Below are 11,174 nucleotides of genomic sequence, written 5' to 3' on the forward strand. Positions count from 1 at the left end.
TTGTAGTATAGAACTTTAATTTCCAATGAAAACTGCTGGCCCTGCCTTTTTTATCAACAGCAAGGGTAGGTATTGGCAACTGTAATGTTATCATGGAATGTGGATGTATTGGAGTAAAAGGAGAAGGGACAAATCAGAATCAGTACCATTTTATACCCTGGTGTTTATCAGAGTAGAGGTTTTGCATATGTTCACATATTGAGTGAGTCTTTATCAGCTCTACAGGTCTGGCCAAACTAAGACAACCTTTTGAGACCCCGACTCCCTCTGCTTTGACCAAGGTGTAGGACACGGCTCCCCCGAGTGGAATAAAAGCCACATGACAACATCTAGAAAGTCAGGCCCTCAGACAACTCTAAAAGTACATGAAAAGGGCCTCTTATACATAACAAATTAAGATGTACCACAAATGTTTTAAAAAAATAAAAAAAATAAAGTAATGCCCATAAAACATCAATCTTATGAGAAACAAGCAACGCCTTCAGTGTTGTATTAACAGTATTATGAAATTCCCTATTATTTTATCATAACATCTCAAATTCCTGGATGGGCTGAATTAGGCTACAAACAGGGGAAATAGCCAGCAGCCATTTATAGTTCCAGTACATTCTACATTGTTCCACTGAAATCATCAATAACGTCTGTATTCCAACTTCATTGTCTTATTTAGAACGTGTTCATATAGCACATACATGGACAAATAAATCATTGCTCCTTAAATAGACACACACACAAATAACAGCCTAAAAAAAGCAACCATTAAAAAGTTACTATCAAGCAACTGTAGTGAGAGTTAACTGAGCAAAACCTGCTGAGATTTAAAACCAGATTATCTTATCTTCCTGTTGACACTCAAAACAGAATCTTGTGAGGTATTGCCAAATACATACAGGCCTAAATCAACGTGTCATGAATGGAAAATAGAGAATTGTTACAGTATAGCATTATGTCATGATAACAAATAAATACAGTTACGATGGAAAGAAGTTCAAGGATGAATCAAGCAGACCTGGGTTCAAAATACTATTTCAGGTATTTCAATACATCTCAAAACAATCAGATGACCTATATTTGAAAAAACAAGTAGATGAATATTGGAATGTATTTGGAAATACACTTGGAAATTATGTTAAAACACTCAAATACACTCCCATGCATTTAACCCAGGTATTTGAAAATAGTATTTGAAAACACTTTCAAATACAATTTGGTTGATTATTTGGTTTTTAAAAATAACCATTCAAGTACTCAAACAAATAAATAACATTTGAGCTGTGTATTTGAAAATACTGAAATATACAGAAAAAGTATTTAAATAACAAATACTTGTGTATTGAACCCAGGTCTGGAATCAAGTTATTAAAATCCCTTTGAAGCTGATAGAAGATATGGCTGAGTACATTTCCATGGAAACCGTCTGTCTGGAATTTACCATAGGTCCTTTTCCTGGTCCGGGGCCCCCTTCAACTGTATGATGGTAGTTTAACCCATGGGGTTTCCTATTCACTAGCAGTCATAAAATGGCTCCACCCAAATCTCAATTTCCCCAAGGTGAGCTGGATGTGGAGTTGACCGACACTGTGTCAAAGCATATTGTTGCACATGCATATAGAGGACAGTGAGGACTTGTGACGTAAGTCTATGTGGTTTCAACTGCAGAATAGCAGTTGTGTGTGTATGGGGTAGGATCCCCTTCTAAGACTAGAGGAAAACGACGAGGTCAGGGTCGCCATTACAACAGTCCAGAGGTCATAAAGTTCAAAGTTCATCACCCACAGATGTTGGAAGCAGAGAGGAACCAGGCTTGCCATGGTTCCCCGATCAGGAGCATCATACCATATTGGTCTGTGTGTTGGGGCTGGAACACGTCATGTCCTGTATCTGATCCAAGATCCAGTTGACGTCGGGTCTTTCCTGGGGGTTGGACACCATGATGGAGCTCAGCAGGTTCTGCAGGCTTTCAGAGTAACTGGACGGGAACAACAAAAACATCCATAAGACACTGAGAAACTACCAGAGTAACTAGAGAACAATATATACTGAGAAATTACCAGAGCAACTGAAGAACAAACATATACTGAGAAACTACCAGAATAACTGTAGAACAAATATATACTGATAAACTACTAGAGCAACTAAAGAACAAATATATATACTGAGAAACTACCAGAGTAGCTGGAGAACACATATATACTGAGAAAATACTAGAGTATGAGCAATCGAGGGAGAAGGGCCTTGGTGGAGTGCTGCAGAGATGGAGCTCTGTCAGACCATCAGGTTCTTGGTCCCCTCCCTGACCAAGAACCCGATGGTCTGACAGAGCTCCAGAGTTCCTCTATGAAGATGGGAGAAACTTCCAGAAGGACAACTATCTCTGTAGCACTCCACCAATCAGGACTTGAGGTAGACTAGCCATATGGAAGCCACTCCTCAGTAAAAGGCACATGACAGCCCGCTTGGACTTAACCAAAAGGCACCTAAAGGACTCAGAACATGAGAAACAAGATTGTCTGGTCTGATGAAACCATGATTGAACTCTTTGAAAAGAATGCCAAGTGTCACATCTGGAGGAAACCGGGCTCCATCCCTACGGTGAAGCATGGTGGTGGCAGCATCATGCGGTGGGGATGTTTTTCAGCGTCAGGGACTGGGAGACTAGTCAGGATCGAGGGAAAGATGAGTGGAGCAAAGTACAGAGATCCTTGATAAAAAGCTGCTCCAGATCACTCAGGACCTCAGATGGGGTGAAGGTTGACCTTCAAACAGGACAACAATCTAAAGCACACAGCCAAGAAAACGCAAGAGTGGCCTCGGGACAATTCTCTGAATGTCCTTGAGTGGCACAGCCAGAGCCCGGACTTGAACCCGATCAAACATCTCTGGAGAGACCTGAAAATAGCTGTGCAGCAACGCTCCCAATCCAATCTGACAGAGCTTGAGAGGATCTGCAGAGAAGAATGGGAGAAACTCCCCAAATACAGGTGTGCCAAGCTTGTAGCGTCATACCCAAGAAAAATCGAGGCTTGAAATCACTGCCAACGGTGCTTCAACAAAATTCTAAAGGACCTGAATACCTATGGAAATGTGACATCACTTTCTTTTTTTAAATAATACATTTGATAAACTTCTAAAAACCCGTTTTTGCTTTGTCATTATGGGGTATTGTGTGTAGATTGATGGGGAGGGGGGGGCAATTGTATCCATTATAGAATATGGCTGTAACATAACAAAATGTGGAAAAAGTCTAGGGGTCTGAAATGTTTTAGAATGCAGTGTATACTGAGAAACTACCAGAATAACTGGAGAACAAATATATACTGAGAAACTAACAGAATATCCGGAAACAAATATATATTGAGAAACTACCAGAGTAACTGGAGAATAAATATATACTGAGAAACTACCAGAATAACTTCAGAATAAATATATACAGTTGAAGTCGGCGTTTACATACACCTTAGCCAAATACATTTAAACTCACAATTCCTGACATTTAATCCTAGTAAAATTCCCTGTTTTAGGTCATTTAGGATCACCACTTTATTTTAAGAATGTGAAATGTCAGAATAATATTAGAGAGAATTATTTCTTTCAGCTTTTATTTCTTTCATCCCATTCCCCAGTCGGTCAGAAGTTTCCATACACTCAATTAGTATTTGGTAGCATTGCCTTTAAATTGTTTAACTTGGGACAAACGTTTCGTGTAGCCTTCCATAAGCTTCCCACAATAAGTTGGGTGAATTTTGGCCCATTCCTCCTGACAGAGCTGGTGTAACTGAGTCAGGTTTGTAGGCCTCCTTTCTCGCACACTCTTTTTCAGTTCTGCCTCCAAATTTTCTATAGGATTGAGGTCAGGGCTTTGTGATGGCCACTCCAATACCTTGACTTTGTTGTCCTTCAGTCAGGAAGTCAAAGCTTGGTCGTTAATGGGTCTTCCAAATGGACAATGACCCCAAGCATACTTCCAAAGTTGTGGAAAAATAGCTTATGTCTTGAGATGTTGCTTCAATATATCCACATAATTTTCCTTCCTCGTGACGCCATCTATTTTGTGAAGTGTGCCAGTCCATCCTGCAGCAAAGCAACATGATGCTGCCACCCCCGTGCTTCACAGTTGGGATGGTGTTCTTTGGATTGCAAGCTTCCCCCTTTTCCCTCCAAACATAACGATGGTCATTATGGCCAAACAGTTCTATTTTTGTTTCATCAGACCAGAGGACATTTCTCCAAAAAGTATGATCTTTGTCCACATGTGCAGTTGCAAACCGTAGTCTGGGCTTTTTATGGCGGTTTTGGAGCAGTACCTTCTTCCTTGCTGAGCGGCCTTTCAGGTTGTGTCGATATAGGACTTGTTTTACTGTGGATATAAATAATTTTGTACACGTTTCCTCCAGCATCTTCACAAGGTCCTTTGCTGTTGTTCTGGGATTGATTTGCACTTTTCGCACCAAAGTACGTTCATCTCTAGGAGACAGAACGCGCCTCCTTCCTGAGCGGTATGACTGCTGCGTGGTCCCATGGTGTTTATACTTGCGTACTATTGTTTGTACAGATGAACGTGGTACCTACAGGCATTTGGAAATTGCTCCCAAGGATGAATCAGATTTGTAGAGGTCTACAATTTCTTGGCTGATTTCTTTTGATTTTCCTATGACGTCAAGCAAACAGGCACTGAGTTTGAAAGTAGGCCTTGAAATACATCCACAGGTATACCTCCAATTGACTCAAATTATGTAAATTTGCCTATAAGAAGCTTCTAAAGCCATTATATAATCTTCTGGAATTATCCAAGCTGTTTAAAGGCAGTCAACATAGTGTATGTAAACTTCTGACCCACTGGAATTGCAATACAGTGAATTATAAGTGAAATAATCTGTCTGTAAACAATTTTTGGAAAAATGACCTGTGTCATGCATAAAGTAGATGTCCTAATCGACTTGCCAAAACTATAGTTTGTTAACAAGAAATTTGTGGAGTGGTTGAAAAATGAGTTTTAAAGACTCTAACCTAAGTGTATGTAAACTTCCGACTTCAACTGTATACTGAGAAACTACCAGAATAACTGGAGAAAAAATAAACTACCAGAATAACAAATATATATACTGAGAAACTTCCAGAGTAACTTGAGAAAAAATACATACTGTAAATTATATAAATTCCATACAACCTATGAAAAGGCCAGATGAAAAATGCTTAAATCTATCCAATCCTTTTAGATCTGCAGGAGTGCCTAGGTGGTAGGCGCCTATTTGGAATCAATAAATTATATTTTGCTAGCCTTGAAAGTTGAGCGGGTGATGGATTGAAGAGTAACTAGGGGTTGACTAGCCAGGGGACTGACTGACCTGTAGGGCTGAGGGATGGTGACTGGGGGTTAGAGTTATCTTGCCAGGGGGACTGACTGACCTGTAGGGCTGAGGGATGGTAACTGGGGGTTAGAGTTAGCTTGGCAGGGGACTGACTGACCTGTAGGGCTGAGGGATGGTGACTGGGGGTTAGAGTTATCTTGCCAGGGGGACTGACTGACCTGTAGGGCTGAGGGATGGTAACTGGGGGTTAGAGTTAGCTTGCCAGGGGACTGACTGACCTGCATGGCTGAGGGATGGTAACTGGGTTCTGGACAGCAAGGGCCACACTGTCTCCCTTCTGGAACACCATGTCATAGGGCCCCTCCAGGAACATCATGCTGTACAGTACACAGCCCAGAGACTGGAGAGAGAGAGAAAGAATGAGAATACAGTCTCTACAAGGTCAACAAACACCAGGGATGATGGAGACAGAGAGATAGCAATCTAACTAGAGCCCAACATGTTGACTACATGGCTGGAGTCAAAACAGCATCGCACAGTGCAATGTCTTTACCAATCTCTGTTATGACAAATTGGTCTATGTTATATCGATTGTAAAATACTGACTGTTTCCACCGACCAAAATAAAGTGAGAAGGGGGGGGGGGGGGGGGGGGTAGTACGCTAATGTGCGTTACCCAGATGTCTGTACGGTCATCGATGACACAGTGGCTCTCCACGTTAAAGAGCTCAGGGGCGCGGTACGATATAGTACACCTCTGAGCTGCCCAGTCCTGTACTGTCATGGCCTCCCTGGTCCCCTTGACCTCCATCCTGGAGCGATTCATAGAACCCAGGTCCATCAGCAGCGGCCTGTCATCCTCCTCTAGGAGTACATTGGTAGGCTTCAGATCTCTGACAGGAGAGAGGAGAGGTAAAGAGAGGGATAGAGATAGAGAGAGCCTCATTCTAATTTGAACCACTAACCATAATCGTGTGTGTGTGTGTATGTGTGTGTGTGTAATAGCAGTATCAGCCTGTACCTGTGTGCGTAGCCTCTGTCATGCATGGCCTTCAGTCCAGAACAGATGCCCTGTAGGATCTTCAGGATGCGTCTCTCTGGCATGAAGCTGCCCTTGTCCCTCAGCTTCTCTAGCACTGACCACAGACTGCCCTTCTGTAGGAGCACCCACACCGAGGCGTGAATACAAAGATGCATACATACACACTTTTTCATTTCCACGCTGTAAAACAGTATATCGGCAGATGTATTGGTATCTTTTAACCCCCCCCCCCCCCCCAAAAAAACAATATCGGACCCCAAAAAAACACCTGGGCTCTAATACGCACATACAGGCGTGAGTACATAGACATGCGCACACACGTACACGTACCTGAACGTAGGGCAGCAGTATCCAGGCCTCACTCTTGCCCCCCCTCTCTATGAAGGTGTGCCCTGCCAGGCCCAGGATGTTGGGGTGGCTGAAGAGACGGTGCATCTCCACCTCCGTCTGAGCCTCTTGGCAACCCTCCCGGTCATGGCACAGGATCCTCTTCAGGGCATAGAAACGCCCGTCCTGCACCCCCTCCACCAGGTCCACATAGCTGAACCCTCTGGGATGAGGGGAGGGATGGAAGGTAAAAGACGAAAGAGAGAAAATAGGGAACGACAGAGGGGGTAGATAAGGAAAGCAGGAGAAAGTGGAGAGGCAGACAAAACCAGAGTCCTGATCAGTAAGATGTAACGTTACAGAAGACTGAAATACAAATACATGTGTGGGAGGGACCGGGATGATCGTCTGCCATGTAGAATAGGTAACAGTGTTTCACTGATGCGGACGGTTTTACCCTTCATCTAGTTTCTGGATGAAGTAGTATCTTTTGTTGTCAATGGTGATGGAGCCGCGGGAACAGATACACAGGGTCTGACCCATCCTCTCTGGGGCATAACTCAACACACCAACACCCAGATGGACTGAGAGAGAGAGACACAACCCATATTTATTTATTTTCCATTTTGTACTTTAACGATTTACACATCGCTACAACACTGTATACAGACATATGTCATTCAAAATGTCTTTATTTTGGAACTTGTGCTTTGGCAATGTAAACATGTTTCCCATGCCAATAAAGCCCCTTAAATTGAATTGAGAGAGATGGAGTGCATACGAGGTAAAAGACCAGGTTTAGTGGAATTGAAAGTGAGAGGTCAAGTGGAAAGCGATGGGAGATAGAGGGCGAGTATGGGATATATGTGTAAAAAACATACTGAAACATGAAATCCAGTCCATTCCACTATGTTCCAAGGATGGATGCAGTGTCAATTTCACTTATCAAAATGATTCACTGTCACCTGTGCTTGATAATAATTGTGGGTGTTTATATTTGTCTTATTTACACGTGTGAATTGGAAATGTGTTTTTTGCATATCACAACTCCTCCTGAGACAACCTTGGAGAGTGGGGTTACGGCCAGGGTCCGACATTGTCGACGGGGACCTTGGCGAAAGTAGGACTAAGTGCCTTGCTCAAGGACACATCGGCAGATTTGTTGACCTTGTCGGCTCGGGGATTCAAACTAACAACCTTTCGGTTACTGGCCTAACTATTCAAACGAGCAACCTTTCGGTTACTTTCCTAGCCGCGCTACAGCGACTCTTGGTCCTAAACCTTTTCAAAAGTGTACGGTTTTGTTTAGTAACGTGGCACACCGGTTTGAGAATACAAGCTAACTACAAGAGGGCAGCATGCAGCTCAATCCTGATCAGCCAATATTATCTGATAGATATTGATAAACGTGTGAGGAAAATACATGGGGATATTTGCGTTTGTTAGCGGTGGATATATAAAATTACCTTCTGTTATCGTCCTGTTTTCTGCTGGCTACTTCCGTGTACATAAAACGCGTAATGATGACGCAGGCCTGTGAGCTGCTGCCTTCCAAAATGGGAACTCGGAACAGTAGGAAAGATTTGTTTCTCTTTTGGTCCATTCAACAACAGAGCGATACGATCCTTGTTTCAGCAGGATGTTGTATCTATACCTTATGTCATGCCTTATTGGAATGGATTTATTGATGTCGTCTGTTGGAAAAAAGTTTGGATGTTGCCCACACACATACCTACTTGTTAACAAAATTAAGGAAGTTTCCTTTAAAATTATTCATAAATATTATCCTGCCAACCACTATATGAAGAAGTTTAAGGAAAACATCAACTCAAATTGCTCCTTTTGAAATGACCACCCAGAAACAGTTGTGCATCTTTTTTGGCATTGTATGCATGTAAGAAAACTGTGGCAAGACATCAATAGGTTTATAATTGAACACATTTATGAAGATTTTACACTATTGTGGAGAGATGTACTGTTTGGATTCTTTACATACAATAGAAATAAGCGGAATCACTTTTATGTAATTAATTTCATTATTCTTTTGGACAAATTTCATATACACAAATGTAAATTCACAAACAGAAAACCACATTTTCGTACCCTACAAAAAGAAATTGAACTGTATTTTAAGACGGTTAAATGCTCTACTAACAAAAAGCTGTTAGAATTGTAAATATATGCATGTCCCTTAAGGTCCTTGTGTAATTGTAATGTGATATTGTACCCCCTAGCGCGATTGTCCATTGTTTGTAATCTATGTATGCTTGTGTTCCCTCATGTGCTTTATGTATTGATTTGTTAATAAAAAATTAAATAAAAATATATATAAAATGGGAACTCGGAAAAATACAAGGTAAAATCATGACGTCAGCGATCTTCAGGTCGCTCTAGGTTTAGAGGCCCGAGTTGGAAGACAGTTCAAATCGATTTTTCCCAGTCGGAGCTCGTTTTTTTCCCCCGAGTTCCAAATTGTTTTGAACATACCGGAGTCGGAGATTTCGGAGTTAGTTGTTTCGAACGCGGCACCAATCGAAGTTTCTATTATATCGACAATATAGTCAAGTTAACATTAACCATGGAAATACATGTCCTCAAGACGGAAGGCAGGCGGGAGGAGGCGAAATCATTCTACGTAGCACAAGGACATATACGCGTGTGAACAGGCCATAGCGATTGTAGTACTTGTTTTTGTATCCGTGCCATTATAGCGTATGTGACCGCATGGGGAGCGCCATTTTAAAGTACTAAATTATCTTAATCTTGGTTGATTGTGCCTAACGCATGGGAATCTCTACCCAGTTGACGTTAAAATGACGGAAGCCCTCAACGGCAATTCGCATGCTTCTGCCATGACAGGCCACAGGTCCGATAAAGTATTTTCTCATGCTACAAGCGTTTCCCCTTGGATGTAAAATAAAACGTCTCAATATGGCCACCTGCAGGCATTTGGTCTAGTGCTACGTGTACTCTACACCTGTTTATGAAGCAATGTGACAAATATTTTGAAGCATTTTGCGTCCCACACATTAGTGCATTCGTAACCTAATGAAATTTCTATTCGATCAAATAAGCCTCACGTAGCAAATTAGTTAACTGTTTTGTTGAACACTCATTGACCTCCATACAAAAGTTCTTAGGCTTAATTCCCGGGAGTGGTTTTGGGCCGAATTAAACTTCTCAATTCAGCACTTCCTCTGGCCAAATCAAGTATTTGATTAAACCAGAGCACTACTCAGTGGACTCAACTTTGCTAAGGTGGGTCTCAAATCAAAAGTATACCATCCATATATCCACTTGTCACCTTTGGGCTATTCTGTAACAATCTAAATAAACTGTTTTTGCATTATGGGGAAAATCTTCCACGTTAGCAACACTACAGGTTATCCTTGAGATTCTCACCTCTCAAAACACATTGAGAAGGTCAAAGGACAGACCCCTGGCTTTCTTCATCCAATGGGGCTTGACAGTCCACAGGAGTATGCAATTAAGACAGTTACCTGACCATAAACTTATTTTTTCAAGGCACCCTGCGGCTACATTTATATCCCAAGAATTCTCTGCTACTTACCAGGCCATTTGTGTGGCCGATTGCACAGACCGATGTTTTATGGGCGTTTAATAGTCATTTAGACAAATTACAATGAAACCTAGTGTCAGGACTGGAGGCAGTTGTGATTGATTAGAACCATTGAAAGAGGTAACAGGTTTAACTGAGATAAAACTTTATTTACAAAGGAGGGGATACAGCCACAACAGTAACCTGGTGCGATAACTCTTAAAGACATGGCAAAGAAAATAATACAATCTGCAGGGATAACCAATAAATTATTTTGGGGTAACTTAACATGCAATGCAAAATATCCAAGACTGTTACTGAATTACATTCATTAAGACCCAACACCATGGGGTTTAGTTGGCTAGTTTGTTTTCTGATGGCAGTAACTTTAGTGTTTAGGATAGATCTGAACGCACAGAAGTACATGAACATTTTTATGGAGACAGCTTAATCTTCAAGGTTCTGCATGGTTCCATAGTCAACCTGGGAAAATAGTGTCAAACATGGATGGATGTGGGGTCTTTGGTGAAGAAAACACGATTGATGACTTTCGACAAGGGAAGGAGCAGGCCGTTCCCCACTTCATGGTCAAGTAAAGGCAGTTCTATCTCTCAGTGATACGTAAGCCGACCGAGGACATATCCCTCCTTTGAACTTTCTCCTAATACTCCTCTCCTCCTCGTCCTCCTCAAATGAGTCGATTCCGACCTCTTATAGTCCTTCTCCAGGGCAGCCATGTCTTCCCTGGCCTCAGAGAATTCTCCCTCCTCCATGCCCTCACCCACGTACCAGTGCACGAATGCCCGCTTGGCATACATCAGGTCAAACTTGTGGGTCGAGACGCGCCCAGGCCTCAGCGATGGCTGTGGTGTTGCTCAAAATGCACCAAGCTCTCTGGACCTTGGCCACGGTCACCCCATGGCACCACAGTGGGTGG

At 42.2% G+C, this 11,174-nt stretch overlaps 1 protein-coding gene across 2 annotated transcripts; it reads right to left on the bottom strand.

Moving 5' to 3' along the window:
* On the bottom strand, positions 1-8,296 carry LOC116366989 (serine/threonine-protein kinase 16-like). Of its 2 annotated transcripts, XM_031818825.1 has the most exons (7): positions 8,145-8,295; positions 7,136-7,262; positions 6,682-6,901; positions 6,331-6,464; positions 5,986-6,202; positions 5,588-5,709; positions 1-1,969 (listed from the first exon to the last, which is right to left on the bottom strand). In XM_031818825.1, exons 2-7 carry the CDS (start codon positions 7,219-7,221, stop codon positions 1,831-1,833), a joined length of 918 nt encoding a protein of 305 aa, XP_031674685.1. In that variant the 5' UTR covers positions 7,222-7,262; positions 8,145-8,295; the 3' UTR covers positions 1-1,830. The 2 variants fall into 2 exon arrangements, with proteins under 2 accessions (XP_031674685.1, XP_031674684.1); XM_031818824.1 differs by lacking the exon at positions 7,136-7,262 and having other exon boundaries at positions 134-1,969; positions 8,145-8,296.
* Positions 8,297-11,174: the final 2,878 nt, after the last annotated feature.

This window comes from Oncorhynchus kisutch, unplaced genomic scaffold, assembly GCF_002021735.2.
Source record: "Oncorhynchus kisutch isolate 150728-3 unplaced genomic scaffold, Okis_V2 scaffold1638, whole genome shotgun sequence".
Lineage (NCBI taxonomy): Eukaryota > Metazoa > Chordata > Actinopteri > Salmoniformes > Salmonidae > Oncorhynchus > Oncorhynchus kisutch.